At 49.0% G+C, this 22,212-nt stretch overlaps 8 protein-coding genes across 8 annotated transcripts; 2 read left to right on the top strand and 6 right to left on the bottom strand.

The window, feature by feature from the left end:
* Nucleotides 1-118: 118 nt before the first annotated feature.
* On the bottom strand, nt 119-4,674 carry F5B22DRAFT_592755 (DSHCT domain-containing protein). Its single transcript, XM_047973955.1, has 2 exons — nt 1,356-4,674; nt 119-1,249 (listed from the first exon to the last, which is right to left on the bottom strand). Exons 1-2 carry the CDS (start codon nt 4,542-4,544, stop codon nt 569-571), a joined length of 3,870 nt encoding a protein of 1,289 aa, XP_047834112.1. The 5' UTR covers nt 4,545-4,674; the 3' UTR covers nt 119-568.
* On the bottom strand, nt 4,675-6,482 carry F5B22DRAFT_592756 (replication fork protection component Swi3-domain-containing protein). The gene is made up of 2 exons (XM_047973956.1): nt 5,983-6,482; nt 4,675-5,917 (listed from the first exon to the last, which is right to left on the bottom strand). Exons 1-2 carry the CDS (start codon nt 6,286-6,288, stop codon nt 5,111-5,113), a joined length of 1,113 nt encoding a protein of 370 aa, XP_047834113.1. The 5' UTR covers nt 6,289-6,482; the 3' UTR covers nt 4,675-5,110.
* Nucleotides 6,434-7,834, top strand: F5B22DRAFT_458424 (NADH-ubiquinone oxidoreductase 21 kDa subunit). The gene is made up of 5 exons (XM_047972045.1): nt 6,434-6,487; nt 6,537-6,741; nt 6,881-6,897; nt 7,026-7,231; nt 7,352-7,834. The coding sequence occupies exons 2-5, from the start codon at nt 6,682-6,684 to the stop codon at nt 7,636-7,638; spliced, it is 570 nt and encodes a 189-aa protein (XP_047834114.1). The 5' UTR covers nt 6,434-6,487; nt 6,537-6,681; the 3' UTR covers nt 7,639-7,834.
* F5B22DRAFT_660463 (uncharacterized protein) lies at nt 7,702-11,179 on the bottom strand (the record flags this gene model as incomplete). Its single annotated transcript, XM_047980292.1, has 8 exons — nt 7,702-9,099; nt 9,198-9,264; nt 9,361-9,662; nt 9,773-10,060; nt 10,267-10,610; nt 10,752-10,873; nt 10,973-10,996; nt 11,120-11,179. 8 exons carry the CDS (start codon nt 11,177-11,179, stop codon nt 8,030-8,032), a joined length of 2,277 nt encoding a protein of 758 aa, XP_047834115.1. The 3' UTR covers nt 7,702-8,029.
* Nucleotides 11,180-11,528: 349 nt separating this feature from the next.
* On the bottom strand, nt 11,529-14,169 carry F5B22DRAFT_592771 (uncharacterized protein). Its single transcript, XM_047973957.1, has one exon. It carries the CDS (start codon nt 13,532-13,534, stop codon nt 11,732-11,734), a length of 1,803 nt encoding a protein of 600 aa, XP_047834116.1. The 5' UTR covers nt 13,535-14,169; the 3' UTR covers nt 11,529-11,731.
* F5B22DRAFT_592773 (acetyl-CoA synthetase-like protein) lies at nt 14,149-16,244 on the top strand. The gene is made up of 4 exons (XM_047973958.1): nt 14,149-14,361; nt 14,412-14,678; nt 14,743-15,074; nt 15,125-16,244. The coding sequence occupies exons 1-4, from the start codon at nt 14,310-14,312 to the stop codon at nt 16,040-16,042; spliced, it is 1,569 nt and encodes a 522-aa protein (XP_047834117.1). The 5' UTR covers nt 14,149-14,309; the 3' UTR covers nt 16,043-16,244.
* A 92-nt stretch (nt 16,245-16,336) lies between these two features.
* F5B22DRAFT_592775 (iron reductase domain protein) lies at nt 16,337-17,608 on the bottom strand. The gene is made up of 2 exons (XM_047973959.1): nt 17,098-17,608; nt 16,337-16,958 (listed from the first exon to the last, which is right to left on the bottom strand). The coding sequence occupies exons 1-2, from the start codon at nt 17,397-17,399 to the stop codon at nt 16,643-16,645; spliced, it is 618 nt and encodes a 205-aa protein (XP_047834118.1). The 5' UTR covers nt 17,400-17,608; the 3' UTR covers nt 16,337-16,642.
* Nucleotides 17,609-18,756: 1,148 nt separating this feature from the next.
* Nucleotides 18,757-20,823, bottom strand: F5B22DRAFT_634043 (WSC domain-containing protein; the record flags this gene model as incomplete). The annotated part of the gene is made up of 4 exons (XM_047976926.1): nt 18,757-19,194; nt 19,247-19,549; nt 19,605-19,918; nt 20,808-20,823. The coding sequence occupies 4 exons, from the start codon at nt 20,821-20,823 to the stop codon at nt 18,757-18,759; spliced, it is 1,071 nt and encodes a 356-aa protein (XP_047834119.1).
* Nucleotides 20,824-22,212: the final 1,389 nt, after the last annotated feature.

Genomic DNA, 22,212 nt, shown 5'->3' on the forward strand with positions numbered 1-22,212 from the left:
GCGCACCGTATGAGGAAGGACGGAACCGGCGCCTGACATAAAGTACCTGTCGTTCAAGATAATTATTTCTCTTTCTAAGTATTGTTTGTTTGCAGTTAGAAGAATTGATGATGTCCTTCATAAATGTCAAACGATATGAGATATCATGTCTCTCATGGTTCCCTAAGCTCAAGTAATTCTCGTGACACAAATTGGTTGAGGTAAGGGCTAAGGACAGCTTTGTATAGACATCTTCCAACAACGCTATACATGGGAAAGGGTGAAGAGTAGAAGAAACTTCAAAATGAAGGACGTTTCTTAGGCTAGAGTGTGGGACGTCAACATAGGCTTAGATCTAAAGGAAGAGGTGAAACTTGTCTTTTCTTATAACCATCTTATGCATGTATTTTGACATGACGCGATTCCAACTGCAGTAGCTCATGGTACCATGATTCTATAATATAACAATGAGTCCGTCCAATCATTTATCATTCCATAAGCAAATGAGGCATGCAGCACAACGCTCGAGAGAAAACTCCAACCCAATGCACACATCATCTGTAGCCTTAGCCAACCTAGATATATCCCCTCACATGTATAAGCTAGCAACGGCCGTGATATCTCTCTTTATCATCTCCTGTGCAGTCTGCATCTTCTGATACAGATCCGGGTCACCGATGATTCTTGCCGCATTTTTGACTTCGCGACAGGTCTCGTCAAGTCGTGTAATGGTCCGCACAATGGTACCCTCTAGAACATCCGTCAGATCGGTGATATTCTTGAAACTCATACCCTGCGCCCATTCATATACAACCTCCATAAGCCCAAACCGCGGACGTGAAACAAAGTCGTTGCTGTCGTCGGCACTCTGTATGACTTGCCGTTCTGTTTGCACTGTGTTGACCTTCTCACTGATCTCGATGATCGTCTTCATACCTCGCTCGAGGTTGCCCGTGAGGTTAGGTACGGACTCAGTCTTTTCTTGAAAGACGAAAGCCGAGAGTAATGCGGCGATTTCAGCAGGCTCATAATCGGCAAGCACGTTGTCGAGAATGAGCTCGGTGAGCACTAATTCGTCGGCTGAGTGAATTTCGCAAGCCACCTTGCCTTTGAGCTGAATACGAGTGTCTGCGTCTACGAAGGACAGATCTTTCAGGACTTCAATGCGTTGTTCATAATCAGGAAGGAGCTGAAGGTTCTGGTCCGAAAGGGCTTGACGCAACGAGGAGATGTGTTCTTTAATCAGCCATTGGTCGTGACACATGGCGAACTGATAACAGGGTTAGTCATACACCGAAGCTCTAGGGAAAATGACAGTGTACTACAAAGTCTATCTGGATTGAAATTCAGACGAGTGAGGGACTTGGAGAGCTTACATGTTTTAGGAACTTGGGACACTGCACTGTGGCCGTCTGTATGATATTCGTAGCTTCTTGCTGGCGTTTCTGAATGATTTCCTGCAAGTTCAAGCTTTTGATCTTGTTAAAACTTACTTCATCCCAGATAGTCGAATCCCAGCTCCGACAAATATTCAGCATTTTATCCTTCGCTTTGGCTCGACTCTCGCCACCCTGAAAGAAGTCGGGAATGATGCCATCAACGAGGGTCGTCGTGAGGCACTCAATATCGCTCAAGGGTACGTGAAGTGTTTTAGCCACGATATTCCTCTTCTGCTGAGGTAACTGTTTGAGAAGCGGCCTGAAGTCCTTCACGAAGGGAAGTATATCCGACGAATCTCGTGTCTCGCGCCCCGTCTTGATTTCGAATACATGAACTGTCGGTTGACCACCAGACACTTTGGTGCTGACTCCCTCATTAAGTAGAATGCCGGGAGTCCGTACGCCTTCTTTATTCCAGACGATCAATCGTTTCTGAGAGAAGAGCTTCTTACCAATGGGTATGCCCATCAGACCTTTGTATAGCTCTTGTGTAAGCTGCTTGTAATTCATAGCCGCCTGGTGGCATTGATCCATAGCCACATCGCAAATAGCACAAGTCTCTCGCTTGACCTTGGCCAGATCGGCTTCGGAAAGCTTTACAGCTTTCTCGTGTTCCGGCAAGAGTTGTTGGGTGGCATGTTCGGAGAAACTGCGCTTAATCATTTCTTCTATCTTCAATGCCTCAACCCGAAGAAGGTTCAGTATCATGTTGTAGGTTAATCTGAACTGAGACCGCAGTTTACTAGGCGGGTCTAAGATCATCTTCTGAAGGTCAACTACGGGAGGCGCCTCATCGCCGCCACCGGGAGGAACAATGATGACCGATCCAACAGGGTCGAGTCCACGTCTACCAGCTCTGCCAGCCATCTGGGTATACTCTCCCGGAAGTAGGTTCCGGAAAGAATGGCCATCGTGTTTTCGATAGCCTGAAAAGACAACGGTTCTTGTTGGGAGGTTCAAGCCCATAGCGAATGTTTCCGTAGCAAAAAGAACCTTGACCAAAGTTTGAGCAAAGAGGATCTCAACGATTTCTTTGACGATAGGCAATAGACCACCGTGATGTACTGCAATTCCTCGGCTGAGAAGCTCTCGCATTCGAATAATTTGAGGCAAGACCCTGTCTTCTGGACGCAATCGTGCGATGGACTTTTGTATGATCATGTGGATATGACTCTTTTCATGGGCCGTGCAGAAATCCTGATTACTTAGGGCGTCTGCATTCTCCTCGCACCTTTTCTTGGAGAACACGAAGATGCAGGCAGGGAGAAGGCTCTGCTTCTTCAGAAACTGAACGAGGTGAACCCACAAGTTCTTGTCTTGCGCGACTGATGTGAAACCACCCGGTCGTCCTGCGCGGCCCATATGGCCAGGGGTATGGCTGGCGCGAGGAGGACCACCCCCTCTACCTCGTTGCTGACCGCCGCCGCGTTGTGCACCACCACGTTGATTGCCTCCACGTCCGGCGCCACCTCTCTGGTTGCCACGCTGCTGGTTTCCTCCGCCTCGTGCAGCGGCGGGCGCCGGGAGGACTTTGTCTTTACCGCGAATAGCCTGGTCGGCCTCTTTCCAACCTTTCTCCAAAAACTTCTTTTGGTGATCGACGATTTTGTGGATGTTCTTGCCAGCCCAGAGATAATGCTCCAGGGGCACAGGCCGCTTTGGTGTAGAGATGACGTAGATGTCCTTTTGTTTGGTTCTGCCGACCCACGAGGCAAATTCGTATGTGTTTGGAACCGTTGCCGAAAGCAGAATTAGAGTGACATGCTCGGGCAGCATGATGATGACTTCTTCCCACACGACACCTCGCTCAAAATCGTTGACATAATGGACTTCATCAAAAATGACGAATTCGACGTCACGGATCAAATCAGCACCTCTGTAGAGCATGCTACGCAGAATTTCCGTCGTCATGATTAGACAACTCGCTTCGGGGTTGATTTGGACATCACCAGTCAAAATTCCCACTTCGTCAAAAGTCTCTCGGAAATCCCTGAACTTTTGATTGCTGAGGGCCTTGATGGGTGAGGTGTAAATTGCCTTGGTCATGTGACGAGCAGCCAAAGCAATGGCGTATTCAGCTACGACAGTCTTGCCGGCCGAAGTGTGAGCGGCCACAAAGACAGAATCGCCATTCTCCAAGTGATAAACGGCCTCTTTCTGAAATGTATCGAGTTCGAAGGGCCACTCTCTTGCCATATCGGGCACCAATTCCCGAAAGTTAGGGATTTCTCTGTTGATATCCACCATGTGAGCCCATTCCCGGCCAGCCTTCCTTGCGCTCGACGCAGCTAGGCCAACATGTGGCTCCAAAGCTGGAAATTCGACAGGCAGTAAGGCATCGATGTCTTCATCCTCGTTATCTTCTTGGCTCAGCTCATCCTCGACGTCGTCGGTAGTGTTTGCATGGCCATTGACCTCGTCTTTGTCTGGGCTGTCCTCTGGTTCTTGATCTAACTCGGCCTCGATGGCTTTTGCCTCCTTCTGGTTCACCGTAGACGGCTTCTTACTGAAATCAATACCTCGAGCAAGGCCAGGGGCTACTTCGAGGAGACTGCCCTCAGCACCCAGTTTAATGACACGCTCAAGTTTATTCTTTTGATTGTCGGCACCAGAGGCAGTAGACCGTAACATCTGTTCTTCGACAGCAGCCGCGGCTTCAACACTCTCTAACCCACCGGGAGCAAAGGGGAAGAATCCAGCGGCCCCTCGCACAAAATCAGCTCGGCTTCCAGGTTTGCGCGCAAGCGATGTCGAGTTCTTGGCAGTCGCACTATTGGCGGGAACGGTGACATTCTTGTAGCCGGTGACCCTTCCCTCCAAGCCTTGCCTCAGGAAACGTGTGACGGTGCGGGTCTGAGTGGGCGCGATTCGGAAGAGCTCAGTGAGGTCTGCAGGACAATCCCATCGCTGCTGCAGACGATTAAGCCATTCAGCAGAGAATTTGTTGGAGGGCGTTAGGTACTTCTGCTCAAGGTGAGCTTTCAGGGCTCCGGAGTCTTGCTTCACACGCTTCCTCGGCCTTTGCTGGAACAAGATATCGTCGATGTTGAAGTCGTCAGCAGAGGCGTCTATAAGGCGAAGGTGCAGCATAGCTTCTACAAGGTCTGGATCGACTGTAGACGCCATGGCGGCGATGAGAATATTCGTGGCCTAACCCAAGCTTGCTCCGACTGTGGACACCTATGTCGGCTTCGAGGCGACTGTTCATTGAGACTTGGGCAAACCACAGGATTGATGATGTTTGATGTTGTAGGGACCAAGCTTTAGCGAAATAGTGGCATTCCAGTGGGTGGGGTACCTAGCAGGTAGCTATAAACTCAGATCCAGGTTACTTCTAGGGTGCAGATGCTTCCGTAGGTACAGGCAGTGGGCCCTACAATACAGTATAGCTACCCCGCTAACTCACGTCATAGCCTTACGACTATGAACCGGCGCACACCCGCTCACTACCTAGTATGAACATGAACACTATCTGTGAATAAATAGATTTGGTTCGCCATGGCAAGTAACAAGACCTCTTACAGTTATCATCCCACTTCATTTCGGAAACAAAACCTTTGCCCAATGCCATTACAATGCTGCTGACTGTCGTTTCCCGAACCAGTTACGCCAAACCATGCAATAAATGACATGCATAGCGTGGATACCCATACCCAATCATGCTTACTCAATTAGGTGCCGTATCATCATAACTACCATAACCCCTCCATCTCCGCCATGGCCGCCTCTTCATCTTCATCTACGAGGTGAGCTGAGGGAGGGCGTTCCTCTCTGTTTGCTGCTTTTGGATTATGTGATGACGGTTTTTCGGCCGTTGAACCTTCGGCCTCGGCCATAAGCGCGTCCAGATCATCCACGTCCTCATCTATTATAGCCCTTGTGGTGTGCTTATCACTCACTGGTCTCGTGGTTGTCGTGTTAGGTGGCTCGCCTGCTGCCTCTGCCATCAACGCATCCAGATCGTCTTCATCGTCATCATCTTGCCGGAGTTGTGGTAGTGATTTCTGTGTCGTCTTCCCGCTTCCGAATAGAGAAGTTGATGCTTTCTGTTGTGCCTCCTCTTCTGCCATCAGGGCGTCCAGATCATCCTCGTCAGGCTCGCCATTTCCGAACATCGACTCTGTAGTGGGCGCGGCTCCTGTCGGTTGCCGAGGGCTTGCGTCGTAAATGTCTCCGTCGAATGGGTCGTTTTCAACCGGCGTCTTAGCGCGCCTATCCGAGTTGTTCTGGAATATGGGAGCAATTCTAGCTGGATATATGGCAGGATCTCGTTCTTCGGGTTGATTCGACTCGCCAAAAGGATCGTCGTCGTCGTCGTTATTTTCTAAGCCGCCAGCTCTCGGCCGTCCCTCATCAATCCACTTTATGCGCTGCAATCGCAACCGATTCTTGTGACCCGCCTTCTCAACCATAGTAAGTGCATCGGCAAACTTAGCCTTGGGGAAGAGATCATCAAGCCAGAGCTGGTAGAAGGACAATAACCGGGCAGCGTCGGAGAACTACATATTGTTGTGTAAGTTAGCATAGAAATTTGCAGAAACTAAAGCCGCGGCGGTGTGCATACCTCGTGGCCTTTCCCTTTGAACTTGAGATTCCGGGCTTTAGTCCGCAGTTTAGGTATTCCATCGTCTGACAGGAGCCGGGTTTCGTCTAGTTTGACTCGTGGTACCCTTGGTTTCTTGCTGACGGAAACGGCTTCATCGATACCAAGGCTGCTCGCATCTTTCCGTTTCTTGGACTGTGTGTCGGGGGCTTTACTCTTACGAGCTGCGTCGTCCCCTGACTCAGCAAATGGGTCATCGTCATCGTCGACATCGTAGTTATCGATATTGTTGTTCGTAGCAGGTCTTGATGCTAATCGTGAAGCCATTGTGAAGCTTTTCGTAAAAGCGGGATTAAGGTAGCTTGTTATAAAACCATGGGTTAAAGACAATTGCGGGTTGATGGCAAATGGGAGACGCGGTCATGAAATCGTTCGAATTGTGCACGCGCCCGGAGGATGACGCCTGTAACCTGAACCGCGTCTAAGTGGAAATGGTGGGGCAGCTAAAGTAGCTACATCGATACTCGTAAGTATCTAAGTATCCGGTCTTGGCACAGCTGTCTGACCAGTGGCAGCCGAAGAAACACCGCTTACCTAAGCGTCTAACTCCCGCTGCGTTGGATTGAAGCTCCAAGGTCGTCGTCGTCAACCCGCCCAGCATCGCATTGCATCCCATATAGCCAACTGAGCCATTGGCCAGCACAATTGACTCGGAACAAGATGGCCACACCCAACCAGCAGCCCTATATCGCCAGCAAGGTCGTCAAGACCGACTACCCTGTCAGTACTCTTCCCTCTCTGCCTCAGCCCCAGCTCCCGAATGCCCTCACTTTGTTTCATAGCTAGTGGGGAGCTACTGCTACGGCTGGCATTCTGATTCGCATATGAACATGCTTACTGACGCTTCAACTTTCTGTAGCTCATCGACAATGACCCGTATGTTGATTCACCCCGACCTTGAGCTGAACATCTTTCCATCACCCAATCCAATCGCTGCCGATACTCTCATCGATCCATATATGCTTCCACCCTCTTGTTCACATGTGATGCTCATTCGTCAACAGACACTTCAAGAGAGTAGTTGGCTATGCCCGTACCTCAGACTACGTGCACGGTATCACGGCCGCCGCAGCTGGCCCGGGTCTTCTGTACGCTATGGAGCGTCTTGCTCCCTCACACGTGGGTCGCGGAGGGTTTGCCCAGGCCATGCGTCTCGGCGGTGTTATCGGTGTCATCGGTGGATTCCTATACTTCTACGAACGGTCAGCCTGTACGTAACATATAAATTCTTACGACAGACGGCCAGGCCATGCCCACAACTCCGTCGTTCACGTATCCCCACCTTACCCGTGGATCGCATCGAAGCGCTAACAATATATCGCTACTATAGTAAGGTTTTACGGCATGTCTGAAAATTCCCGGGAACTAGAGATGGACATGAAGGAAATGGTGGCCAAGGTTAAGGCCGGTGAACCCCTATATGGCGAGAGCAAGTTAACACCGCACATGCAAGGTGTTGCTGCCAGACAATCCCGTTATTCTGCTCTTTTCACCTCTGTTCTGCCCTGGTTCAATTTCGTCAACCACAATCAACACGGTGTTGATACCGCTAAATACTACCGCGCCGCCGAGCAAGAGCTAGAGGCCGAGAGGCTCGGAAAATCGGTGTCGTCATAGGATAGGATATCCAATGAATGGCGCGAAGAAGCAGAAGCTCGATAGCTGGAGGATTTAGGGCACACAGAGGGCAAGTGTGTCAATATGCCATGTACATAAAGATGCCAAATGAGGCCAGCATTTGATTGATTGGGTTCAGGTGTCGAGGAAGAGGAACGGGATAGCCACGTCTATATAGATTAGACATGTGCAGAGGGTAAATACAAATTTCCTTTATCATTATCCCGCGCTCTATGTGGTTGAGTAGCGTTTCATACCAGTTTCGCCCACTCTCCAGACTATACAGAGAATAGCAGATCAAGCCATTCTCCTATTAAGTACAAAATACAACTAATTATACAAGCCACATGACCATCGAGGCCATGGGCCTCTTTGAACCATGCTATCCCAATTATGAAGGCCATCCCATGGGATTGATTCCCGATAAATCCTCTTCAAGAAGGCCCATCATATAGTTCTTTCCCGAAAACCAATCCTCGAGCTGATTCGTCTGTGTAGCAGCCCTCATCTGCTCGTCAAGCCCTTGCACATTCCCCCCTGCATCAAGCCCCGTCTGAACCCCCATCATGCCGCCCCCATCGACATCAATCGGCATGAAGCCAAGCTGGCTCAGGTACGCATCGAACTCACTGCCCACGCCCTCGGCAGCTTTCGCCTCGACATACAGTTCCGCGACATTATACAGCACCTGGCACAGCTGATGCAGCTTCCTCACAGACGGCGAAACCTCGCAAGCGGGCTCCAGCGAGCGCACAAAATCAGCGAGACGCGTCAGATCCTCCCGATCGGAAGTCTCGATGACGAGGCAGAAGATGACGATAAACGGGATGAAGGGCGCGTATAGGATCGTCCAGTGGATGTACACGATCTTGAGCGACTGCTCGTCCATCATCGCCGTCGCCTCGAGGTGGCACCGCATCGAGGCTCGCGCGGCGTCGATGCACTCGTCCGCGAAAGTCCTACTACGCGGCCCGTTAGGCGGCAGCGCGCGATATGTCAGGGATAGGCTGGCGAGGAACGACACCTCGTCCGACTTGAGTGTCAGCGCGAACATCCGCGCTTCGCCGTCGACGGCGGTCTCAAATTCCCGGAGTAAGGACACCGTGGAGGCCATTAGACGCTGCTGCTCGGCTGCAAGGAGGTTCACCTGCTCGATGCGCACCGTGTCGGGCTGTCGCAGGGCGCCGGGCGAGTACAGGCGCTCATAGATGCGTCCGAGGACGCGCGCGTGCTGGATCCAAAGCGTCATTACTTCTTTGCCTGGGTACGCGGCCTTCGCGTCGGGTGTTACATGCGGGAGCGAGATATCGTAGTCTTGCAGTATGGATGCCCTGCCGAGACGCAGTGAGAGAGCTTTGTCCAGCATATATGTGCACCAGAATAAGAGAGATTTATCGGCTTTCGTCTGCGGCATGTCGTCTTTCATAGTGTGGATTTGATGGTAACCTAGCGTTCGGCACACTATAGCAAGGAGAGAGAGGAGTAAGCGTTGATGGACTCTTTTGCTGCAGATACAAAACGCGAGAGGCTCGATAGGGGCCTAGATGAAAGGGACTTACTATGTGCGGCTCTAGAGACGAGAATCCATGCAACCGATGCCCGCGATTCATCGATACAAAAACAGGCCTACATTTGATTAACTTAGTCTCAAAATGATATTTTCCTCCTATACTATTTATTTCAAAGGTAAAATAAAACCCATAAGGCAAATAGATCACTTACACCCATGAGCAGCGCTTCGATGTTTTCCGCTGTGGCTGGCATCATCATATTCATCTGCGCCAACGCTATCTCGAGGTTGTTTTGGGATATGGCACGGGACTCCTCGTACTGCGCCTTCTTGACCGGATCCGAAGCCTTCAGCGACGCCTCGAAGAAGATATATAGGAGGCCCGCATTGACGGTGATGAAACTTGCCTCTGACGGCGCCTCCGTCGCAAAGTAGAGTTGTCGGCAACGGTCTGTGAAGTGCTCGTAGTCGATGAATGTGTAAAGAATAGCAAGCATCACGGGCACAGGGCCGTCTAGGCAAGGCGAATCAGTCCAAAATCCAATTGTCTTACTTGCGTTTCCGCGCAATGCCATATTATGCTCATGGCATGTATAATGCTGACTAGGAAAGGAATAAACATACGACTCATCGCGCTCAGCTGCTCCCGAACGAGCGCCATAGGGGGTAATGGTAAATTCCGAAGGTTAGTCCTCGTGAAGCTTTTACGCCTCCCACGGCCGTTGCCCTCGGAATCGTCTTCCGAAACAGGATTCGTCAAACTCGGTGCTTGTGACCACACTTTGGCAGTCGACCGTTGTCGGTTCCTGTTCTGCATTTGTATGATGTGTCGCAAAGAGTTCAGCGCCGCGTCGAATTTCGGATTGATGCTTCCGCCATCGCCGAGCGTCGTCTTGCGAACCGCATCAGCCACTATGATGAAATGAGACATATCAGCTCATCTTCTTTCCCAGCTGATACGTTTGAGGATTTTGGACGTCCAGGAGTCAAACTTCCCCTCCCGGCCTCAAGCGAAACGGTTCACAGTGCCATCATATGAGCAGATAGCATTATCTCCTAGACTAGCTCATAGTGCAGCTAGTATAAACATAAAGAGGGGTGGTCATTAAGTAACTCACAAAATTCCGACGCAAAGGCAGTATGAGCCGCTAACGACGAGTTCCCTTCAAAGGTTTCTGCGTCTTCAGGATCAAAGAGGGTACTTGTGCTGTCGACATTACCTCCTTGATCTGGTGTTGGGGCATCTGTAACTCTACGACTCGATGATGCAGTCGACGGTGACCGATTAGTACTCGCAGCTAGCACCCGCAATGACCTGGTTCCTTGCCCCTGTCCTTGCTGGCTAGTACTACTGGCTGGCGTGAGTCCATCGGCACCAGAAGTTGACCGAGTAGAGACCAGTTGCTGCAAAAGACCCTCGATGCCCGCGAGACGTTCCTCTATCTGATCGATTTTACGCTCGCTGTATGATAAAGAGTTACGAATTAGTAAGCAGGTAGACAGATATTTCTCCAATACTGTAAATGAGGATGATTGTGTGCCTGGTACGGCGAAAATGCGGTCTAGAAAGAACTCGTAGACCCTGTAGGAATGCTGCACATACTACTGACTAGAAATCAGAACTCGCTGGCGTGGCTCCTTGGGTTTCTGTCCTGCGCCCGTGGAACTACATGACCGTCTGGCGCTACGGCAATTGGAGCAAGGCGTCTCCTTGTCACAGCGAATCTACAGGAGAAAGCAAACTGGCCTGTCAGCTACCTCTTTCCTGTGTCATGCAGTAGCCTCTAGGTAAGCCGTGAGACTTGAAAGATTTGGGCTCTTCACCTTCCGTAGGCGGCATTGGTCACACTATCGCGAGATCATCAGCCAAGTCCAGTAGCGCAGATTCATCTTCTCATGCTGCAGCTTCATGGTCTGTGGAAGCACGCCGGCGCGGGATCCTCGGACACCCGGTACAAGAGGCACACTTACTGCTCTCCGACTTAAGGCCGGCGGAGACCCTTCCCGGCTGTCCGCCATGGTAGTCTCCATGATACTTCTACTACTCCCGAAGATAATGCGCTGAGAAGTGTGAGTTGTCGGGATGACGGCGGATTTAAGGGACTTATTCGGTGAGCAGATGGTTGAGCTGACTCTCAATTAGTCATCACGCTGAGCTACACCTCAGCTTCGTCGTCGTCGTCGTCTTCTATTGTCTAATACACACGGTATTGTATACTTTGTCGTTGGTGGGAATGACCGTGAAGAAGAGCGGAAGCCGCGGTCCCCGAAAGAGGCTAGGCCAGGCCGCCATTTATTTATATATAGCGATTCAAGTGCCTACACAAACAGGAACACAAACACATGTCCCGTGTCCCGGACTCAGTTTCACACAGTACGAGATGAGTTCATCTGGATATCGCCTTTTCGTCTACATTGCCGGGTTCACGGCATGTTCTAATACAGCACGACCACGCGGCTCAGCTTTGGGCAGCAATAAACTGCCTATTCAGTCAAGCTTGTATCCATATTTTATTCATCTTGTCCTTCTTGTTTTACCAAGTCGCATCTATTTAACTCAGTATATATTGGGTATCTCTATGTTCATGTAAAATCGTAAACCAAAAGACTTTCTCTACCTTTAGATTCCTTCAGGACAATGACCATTTCATCGTCAAACCCGACCCAATTGCGCCGATCGTCCCACTCGGTGTTCATTTGCTCTGGAAGTATATCTTGTAATACAGCAACCTCGCCTGTAGGCTTTGTATTGGGTCGAATCTCAATGCTTCGTCCGTTGGTTCGTCCTTCTAACTCCCATACCCGAATCTCTTCACCCCGACAGCTTACACTGACTGCCTTGCCTCGTGCCGTTATTTCGGCGTCGCTTATGCCTGACGTATGACCCCAAAGCCGAATGCCTGGAGATACAGATAGTGATGATGAGCTAGATGTGCATAGGTGCAATATCAATGTGTTGTCAGGCAGGGTCGCAAGTAGGTAAGGGTGCATGTAAGAGAGGCTTATTGGCCCACTCAGTTCATCGTCCCGTTCCCGTTCTCCATCAGACGCGACACCAGAGCGTATCTGCCTAGCCGGCGATGAAGGCGGCGAAATCGTGTGTCTATATGAGCCGTTGACTGGGGTGGTGTATGCTAGCTGTGTCGTTGTGATCTCAGGACACGACTCCAGCCCCGACTTTGCAGGACGTATATGTAATTCTTGAATGCCCAACGACCAACCCCCGAGGGTGGAAAAAGTGTATGCTATCGATGCGACTGTACTCCCAGTCATTTCCCTTAGAGATAATGCAAGAGGTGTATGAGAGGTGTGTGAATTCAGCGACGTGAGTAGATATGGCGCAGACATTTCCGTCTTGGAATTATTGTTCTTTTCGCCTTGTGTATTGTTTGTGTTGGTGCCAGTTGTTACATTCATTTCCGCGCGCGATTCTCGCATGATCTCGCTCTGCGGGCCCCTCTCTATCGGGCCATGTGTCTTAACACCATGCCGCGGTTGATTCGGAAGATTCGACACTTCAAATGTGTATAGAGATATTAGGATAGACCTAGTCGCAGTTAGGAGATAGGGGTACATGTATGCGACCTCAATGATTTCGCCATTGCTCGAAGCCTCATGTCTATATCTCTGGAGAATAGACCTTTGTTCAAGATGTAATCGCCATGTACCAAAGCTACCGTCCGCGAATCCAACGGCGATATCCAATCTCTTGTGCTGCAGGAACCGGCCATCTAGCGCCATGCAATTTGGCAACCCGCAGCAGTTGTCCCCATCGAGATGAGTCTGAGCTATGAGCTGTTTCGTCTTCAAATCCCATGCGCGAAGACCGGTAATTGCATCCCCTGTCACCGCAATCCCCTCCAGCACTTTGACAAGTACTTTGGGGGATTCGCTCATATCTCGACTCCCAGGTTCATCTCCAAGTGGCAGCTCTTCCACAGCGCACTGCCCTTTGGCCCAGTTGTGACGCAGCTTGTACTGGCTCTTCCAGTTGCGACTGTCCTTGCCAGGACCGTCGGTAGAGTGCATGTCAACCCAGCCTCCTCTCCGGCCATCCGCCCATATGGCCCGACGTGAAGAGTAATGTAGCTTGCCATCTCTAGCCGAGCCGTTGCGAAAGCCGGGGAGACGAAGGGCGCGGGGTAGGACGAATCGCGAGTAATACAAGCGCTTCCAGATCTGAGAGTCGCCTGATAAATGGTAAAAGCGATCTGATACAGGGGCGAGGTTCAAGAGGTCGTGGAGCGGCAGAAACGACAGGATGCGCACAAGCAGCTCGTCGGACAAAGGCGACAGGAGATCGGGAGCGGCGGTGTGGCGGGATCTCTTCAGTGCTCGCGATCGCGAAGCATTATCTGTGGGAGCACGTTTACGTTTATCGGGCATCGCGTGTTCGGCCACGTAGGTTCTTAAAGCCGCGTTGACAGCGATTCCTGCCGTCAACCAAAAGGATGTCGGTCACTCAAGTTGATGATGAAGATGATGGAATCGCCATCTGATGTCGCCGTAGCAGGTTGGCGGACCCCAAGTACCGATTCGGCGATATCGGAGTTAAACCTTGGTTAAGTGCACACTGGCAGCAGGTTGTCGATGCAAGATGCAATACGGAGCTCGTTCTCACGCTCAAGTTCAAGTTTCTGTCAGGCTATGTGTAAGGTGCACATTATTCGCATTGATCCTACCTGGCAACTCCATACACTGTTAATTCTAGGTGCCTTGAAGGAAGCAAAAGGAAGCCAGTGAAGACCGTCGCTACAAACCATCGACAACCAATGTGCAGTACCTATCGACAAAATAGTGTGTGACATATTGACTTGACTGATTTGACACTTGAGTTAATACCTAGAGGGAGTTATCATAATAATAGCAACAATACATGCCGAACGAGCAAAGCCCAGAGGTGTTTTACGTATATTTCGGAGAATGCAGGTACGCTTAGCCACATGCATAATATAAGTCGGGTATCATTAGCCCTGTTGCATATCGTTGTTGAGATCTTCATTACGATGATGCTCGCCCTAGTAGTAATACCCTAGGATCCCCGCATGGAGGCGCATGGATGTGTTGCGGGGAAATGCTATCTCATGAGGATGCAATTTAGTCCTGGGCGGCGGATGCTCAATCGAAAAAACACACAGCCGCTTTACATTTTCTCGTGTGTATGTTGTCTTCAACAATGCCTATCTTTAAGAGCAAACACCCTAATATCTCATGTAAGTTCAGCCAGGATCTACCTCGGTTCCGGAATCTAATGAACACTTAGTTCCTGACGATGTCACGATCTGGGAATGGCTGCTCGAGGAGAGCTCAGAATACTGTCCCTTAACGAAGTATCCGGAGAATAAACTTGCTGGTTTTGTTGATGCGATTACCAAAGAGAGGGTATCGTGGAAAGACGTCAAAGCGGCAGCAACGTTTATTTCGACCTCCCTCACTCGAGACTACGGCTTGCAAGAGGGCGACACGGTGTCTCTATTCAGTCGAAATACAATATGGTACCCCGTAATGCTATTTGCGGCTATGCGTGTCGGTATGTGCGCTGTCGTCTTGCAGCTTGCGAAATTGGAGGCTTGGGTAACTGACGACGAGGGTAGGTGGTGTGGTATCCGGTGCATCACCGGCCTATAACGTCGACGAAATGACATATGCGCTTCGCACTGCCAATGCTAAGTTCATAGCGACACATCCTACATCTATCGACATTGCGCTCCAATCCGCTAAGAATGTTGGTATCCCAAAGAAGCATATCTTCCTCCTGGAAGGTCAATTGGAAGGATATACCACAATCAAGGAGCTTATCGCAAGGGGGGAAAGATACGGGGACCATGACCAAGCTCCATATGCTAAGTTACCACGGGGCAAGAAGAACGGCAGTGTATGCGCACTTCTCAGCTTCTCGTCTGGCACGACGGGGCTGCCGAAAGCTGTAAGTCCCGCTGTACTTATTGCGTTATAAAGCAATCCTAACTTCAGAAGGTCATGATATCCCATCAAAATGTCATTGCACAAGCTCTACAAATCATACCTATCACGCCGGCGGATCATAAAAAGGTATTGGGCGTATTGCCCATGTTTCACATCACTGGCCTCGTTCATAGCATGCACTTACCATTAGTGATCAACGCCGAGGTTATCATGGTTCCTGCTTTCAGCATGGAGACGATGCTGAAAACGATTGTCGAATACCAGATTCCCGAGATCCTCGTCGTACCGCCCATTCTCATACGCCTTGCTCGAGATCCCCTTGTTGATAAGTATGACCTACGCTGCGTGAAGAGATTATCAAGTGGCGCCGCGCCAGTCTCTGAGGAGATACTACAACTTTTGCAAAAGAAGCTCCCGCGCAGCGGATTCAAGCAGGGCTATGGTATGACAGAGTCCTGCTCCTGCATCACAGCTCACCCTCTTTGGGCATACGATTACCGCCATGCCCATAAAGTGGGCACGATTGTGGCGAGCACTGAGGTTAAGGTCATTAAAGAGGATGGGACCGAGGCTGGTGTGGGGGAGTCCGGCGAGATATTGGCGCGGGGCCCTCAAATAACTATTGGGTATTTGAATAATGAGAAGGCAACATGTGAGACGTTTGATACTGATGGATTCTTACACACGGGCGACCAGGGCTTCGTCGATACTGAAGGGTTTATCACCATTACCGATCGTATCAAGGAGCTAATCAAGGTAAAGGGGATCGGTGTTGCCCCAGCCGAACTTGAGGATCTGCTACTTGGCCATCCAACAGTGGAGGATTGTGCTGTTCTGGCAATCCTAGATGATCGCACAGGCGAACGGCCGAAGGCATTCGTGGTAGTCAAGAAAGGTCATAGAGCTGACCACGCTACCGGACTCGAACTCATCGCTTACGTAGAGAAGCACAAGACGCGACATAAGTGAGTTAAGGAGATTGAGTTCATAGGGGAGATACCGAAAAGTCCAAGTGGCAAGATTCTACGGCGAGTATTGCGGGAAAGAACAAAACGAGGCGTGAAGGGTGTTGTCGTAAAGGCACAAACCACACAAGCGAGGCTATAAGGCTTCATGTTACCCAGATATGCGTTTAATGGGTATAATATAATTCAATGCAACTTATCCCTTCATGTTCCTAACATTGCTATTCTTATATGTGATAATTCGCCACAACGACCAGCTTACCCATCAAGGTACTCGTGCTTCTCATGCACTGTACTGCAAAACATTAGGCGAAGCTGGAGTTGAATGGATCTGATAGTAGGAGTTGTCGCAGCATGCTCTAAACAATGATAAAGTCAAACTAGAGCTCTTCTGTTCCCGATACAATGACTCCGCAACTCTGCACGTGATGTGGTAATTAGAGAATTATTTTCAGGAAAGTGAATAAGATGAATACTAAGTTAAATGAAATACAAGCGTTTTTGAACTCCGCTCTTCTCACTTAGGTTTACCTGCTTCCCTAGACTCGGTAGCGGACTACCCATCCTCCCCCTCCCCCTTTTCTTCTTCGGTTTCCCTATAGACTTATGCCAAAGACGTGATATACTCCTGAAACTTATCTGACTTTGCAGCAGCCAAATCCACAGTGAAAGTAGCATGTATAGTATGTTTCGTAATGGAACTGGCGTTATTGGCGGGTTGTGAGGGCGGGGTAGGAGACAATGCGTATGCAAATTTAGCCGCCTTGTCATTTGGGTTCAGTGCCGACTTCACATTATCAGCCGTCCAGGTTGCACATTGGCTACATAGCGCCGTCAAGGTCCAGTGAGTGGCATTGCTCGTAGAGCCTCTTAGTACGGTGTATGTTGCGGTCGGATAGGCTACTGGCGGCGTCCGAGTACTTTGCGGCGTTATATTAGCAAGGTGTAATAGTTCTGAACAGGCAATCCTAAAGGGAGTGAAGATAATAATAGTTTTGAGGCAAAGATTTAAGCAAAGATTTTAGATAGGAAGAGAAAGAAAGAGAAAAGTGTTCATACTTAGCCCATCTAGAAGAGACGACTGTCTTATTGCCGTTCGCCCATGCTACCGTAATCGGGTTCTTGGTCATCTTACCACCCCAAGCGATCGCAGCCCATCCTGCAGTTTGTTTCGGTGCCACTAGCTGCAGCAGTATGTCAAATGGACCATTGTCGGCCATAGGAATCGCTACTCGTACGTAGAGGTCGCCAGCCTTGGTCTCCGAGTAGCAAACACTCGTTACAGGATCACAATACTGCGCTGCGTTGACAGCTCCCACCCACAGGAGGGTCACGGCGTAGAGAAATGACTTGAGAATCATCGTTGATCGAGGTCAGCTAGCAGTATCGAGTGCTTTGTAGTAGAAGCAGATAACCAGCACGATAGCTACATATAAGAATGAATCTCGACCTGGGGCTGCAGCATATCTCATATATAATGTACCGGATGCCCTTATTACTAAACCATGAGAGCTTATTCGCTCATGTCCCGCCCTCAATTTCTTTTATCGCGATGGAGTGGTCAAGTATTTCGGCTGATATAGGTAGACTGAAGTGAGCTTGGTTAAGCTCATTTCCATCAAATCAGCCAGATCTATATTAAGGTGCCAATCTCGGCACTCGTATTAATCCGACCTACTGAGGAGAAGGCATGAATAGTAATTATAGTGCTCTTTACTTGAATCCTCAATGGCGGCACAGCGAGAACCCAGTACTCCAGGCTAAATGTGGATTATGAGTTACGTCACCCTACATTTTAGCATTCGTCTACCTTGATCGGGAGACTTATGTGATTCAGTAATGCGAGTGGCAAATCTACGGAGATGTTGGAATCCGCTGTGAGAAATCCACCGTCGAGGCAATCTCTCTCTCGCCTAAGCTGGAGATTGAGCTTCTCCCAGTCGTGAGACCGGTAATAATATAGACCAGCTTCCTTTCTTAGCCCGAATTCTAACATTCCAACAGACAGCGTGAGATGCTGTCTTGATGTGGCTGCCAACCAGAAATCGATGACAGAAAAAAGATCTACGTCACGGAGAGGTGGCTGGTAGTTCCGTATCAAGCTTTAAGATCACGACCCCACGTGGACGACCCGGCAGCAGTCACTACATTAAGAGCGTTACTATTGAAACCCCTACATTTCAAATTTACTCTTCGCCTTTGGAGTGCTAAAGACAGTATGCTCCACGGAGCATTGACGGTAGATTGTTAGATGAATAACTCGTTAGACCCTGTCTCAGGCGTATTAGTGAACCTCCTACTGTTACGTAGTCATTATTACAGACACCAGTACTGAATTATATAAATTGTAAACTCGAGGGAAGTGGTTTCGAGCCATTTGAGAGTTCTGTTGCTTCTTGCATAGTAATTCCGATTTTGTTTACATATTCCACTGGCCATGTATACATGATTTTGGGGTTGATCAAAGCTTGATAAATCTTGAGTATTCAGTTGGGAGGCTGTTCGCTCAGGGCTACAAAGCTACATTCACCAAAATACATCTACCACTATCTAGGATAAATGTAAAGATTCTCGTTATGGCTGGAAGCCTGTGTTTATAACCAATCTCAATTTCAATATCATTTGTCCATGAGGAAGATAAACCACCCACGTACTATTCCCTTGTCCCAAGTTTCACCAAGCCAACCACAAGCATCTGAAAGGGGTAGATGTCCTCTTTTAGTAGTCGCTAGGGAAAACTCGGCTGCTAAGCTTTGCTAGAGGTGTCTCGCCAGTAGGAATTTTGTCATTAGGAAGGGCCGAGAGAGGACCGTTCAGTCCAATATCTTCAGCCGGGGCAGGGTATTCAGGGATCTGGTTTGAAGCATGCCCAGCGGATCCGTCGGCGCCGACATTGAGAGAGCATGTTGGCGCATCAACACGTTGGGGCCCTGTGCAGGTGCGGTGGGCGTTGCCAAGCCTTTCGAGGTCTGTCCATCCGTTAATGAAATCGCCATGGAACCCATACCCTGTCTTGTCTCCCTGGGCGAAGACAAAGTTGCGGTCAGTGTACTTCCTAGTATCGAATCCGAATTCGTAGAACAACTGGATAAGAGCGATAGGGTGTGACTCGGGACAGACACCACCGTTGTAATCACCAATTGCGGGGAAGGCCATCTGTTCCTTGTGTTAGATTAGTTGGAAGAAAATGAGTGAAGGGAGGACTTACATGACTCTTGTGATCAGCCGAGTCGATGTTGACACCGTCCCAGCATGGTGGGAATGTAACTTGAGATCGAATAGTATCACAATGAACGACGGGAAGGCTGTTGGTTTCCTGGTCGATGGGCCCCAAGCAGTGGTGATTGATGGCACGCTGCGTTATGTCGCTCTTGTTGAACATCCGGAGGTCCTTATTTCCTGAAATCATCCTCAGGCCTTTCGGAAACGCCTTCGCGAAATTTTCCTTAATGCTCGGGCATCTGGTCCGGCCCTTTTGGTAGTCACACGCGCGGTTTTGATAATAAACAGCCTACAAATGTTGAGTAACCCTAAACTTGCGGAAATCTCATGGCAGGTTGACTTACGCTTCCCGTGAATTTAACAAGCTCGTACCTACCATCATTATTGATGTGGTATAGAGTAGGGACCCAATAGATAGAGTGGTCTAGGATCTTGTCACAGGTGGTGGCATTCGAGTTGAGGGCATCCTCGTTTGTGGTATCGCCCTTGAATGCGGTGCCACCGATTACCGCATGTACATGATCGGATGTGTCTTTGCCAAAACTGATAATAGGGTCACGGCGTTGGGTGGTTAGTGGCCTGCAGTTCACGGTGAAGGTATCGCCAATGTCTTGAGCATAGGAAGATGAGGCTGACAGCAATACGGCTGCCACGTGGGCTTTTGAGAAAAGCATTTTGAAGTTGAGGAGTATGCTAAGTGAGTTGAACAATTTTTGAGCGCGACTGGAACGAAACCTGGGCCAGTTTTATCTAGGTGGCTGAGGAACAGTGAATCAAGCACTTAAGGCAGGATTAACTTAAGCTATTTAAACTTTTCAGCTATATACAAGAGATATGAGTGCCCCTATCGTTGCATGTGTCCGGAATCAAGTTACTAGACACACCTGCCGCTTCATATCCTGAACATCATCACAAGACTACTGTAGACTAAGCGGTTGCCCTTGTCGTGGAGGTCTCATTAAGCAACTTGAAATAGTAAGTGGTATGGGCAGTTGCGTGGTTCCACGCCCACGGCGTATATCTCGGTCATACCCTTTAGTTTACTGACTGTTGCATGAACTTCCTGCATGAGTATAGACTTTGTTCTAAAGCAACCAAAGCAATCCTAGGATAGCAGTAGGATCAGGAGTTCTACGTGGCACGTGTTGGATGTAACCTTTACTTCTGTACTAAAGGAGCAAGTTTCGAAAGATGTTGGATAGGGGGTCTGCCTCCACTCAAGATACTACTTACTTTGAAAATGAAGTGGTTGACATATAAGGATCAATGATGAAGGGGGGCACAATCGTAGAGAATTTTCCATCTGATTTTTTGGTATAGAAAGTTTTCTCCCTCATCCTCATCCAACAGCCCGCGGTTCTTAGCCCAACGAGCTCAACAGTTTTAACTAGAATGATATATTATCCCTCCTTGCCTACTGCTCGGCTAGTTGGCTACTAGATGAAAAATACCGGTATTCATGAAACTACACTTACTTTGCTCATGGTAGCAGTCCAGCATGGCTAAGTAGTCTCGGTCTTTTCAAGAAACGCAGGGCAAGACTCTACGCTTTGACCAGTCCATACCTTCCCAACCAGGTACAAGTTTGCTAGGCTTTCAAGTCGCTAGTAAGCAATCGGCACCCAAGAGACTCAAAGCAACCTACTCTCAGTCAGACGTTACACGTTCTTATACACCAGTGTCAGCAAAATCTGGGGTAACCAAATGCTTAAGCGCTAGAAGGGAGACTTGGGAATGACACACGAATTTGCGAAAATGCAACTAAGTGAACAGGTCACATCATTGTTGGTTGAGCTGTCAGAAGCTGATTGGCTTGTTGGCCTGGGGTAAGTGAAGTTTGACCAATATAAGATTGGTTTGCGGACGGTTGGGACAGGATTCCTGGAAAGCAAGCGTTCAATTTGACATTTCTTCTTCCTTCATATGATATCTGGGAGCTTTAGTCCGGCCTACGCATGGATAATGCAGCTTGGCGTGCTTGTCACTTCATTTATCACCTAAAGCAAGAAAAAGCATGGGATGGTACAACGTGGATCCAGCATATTCCATTCTATCGGTTGGCTGACAGGAGCAGACTGGTATAAGCGGTCAAGAATAGCTAATACAGAACTTGATTCTTTATCCTCTATCTCTAGTCAACGGACTTATATCAATGGGTACGCAGCTAGGTATATGCGATGACAAAACTTGTTGTAGAGCCTGGGCTTTATATCGCTTAGCAAGCTAATGGTTTTAATTGGTCGGTCCAACATGAACGCACTAAACGTACAGGACCAAACCATAATTGCGGCCGAAGATGGAAGGAAGGAAACAACAGTGTCAGTGCTTCTTCTGATGGACCTTCAATGTTCTCTCTCTCTCATTGCCGTCGGGTAACGGTACTCAAAATGGCCGTTTCCATCCCCTTCGGCATGAGACCAGGGTTATTCTAGTGGATTGGTACGCAAATGAACCTCTGTCATCCGGAAACCGCGCTTGGGATTTGAAGGAATACGGGCAGTTTTTGAGACCACTCTTAATGTAGCTTGAGCTATCCGAAGCGAAACTAACAGAGTCATCTGCTAACAACTCGAATGATTGTCTTCTGTATAAAAAGGGTAGTAAAACAGTTTCTGTAAAAATTGCATTGAGATGGCATTTGCGGCGCGGACCCCAGTCGCATTAACCTTCGAGAAGTTACCATATGTTAGTGTATTGAGTGAATGAATTCATAAAATAACTCGTCTTGTTTCTATATTGCAAGTCTGCATTACTGGAACAGCATATCAATGTCTGATGCTTTATCTGGACAGTGCCCTTAGTAAGCTACGACTCACAACTTACCCATCCCGGAAACAAGCTTAATGCAGCTGTTGTCCTATTAGTCTAACGAGTGTCGCATTTGCATAACATCTAAACAACGTACTCTTGGGACTAATACAACCAGCATATATCAAGGCAGGTCTTTATTTT

This window comes from Xylaria bambusicola (assembly GCF_022495145.1).
Source record: "Xylaria bambusicola strain CBS 139988 unplaced genomic scaffold F5B22scaffold_6, whole genome shotgun sequence".
Classification (NCBI taxonomy): domain Eukaryota; kingdom Fungi; phylum Ascomycota; class Sordariomycetes; order Xylariales; family Xylariaceae; genus Xylaria; species Xylaria bambusicola.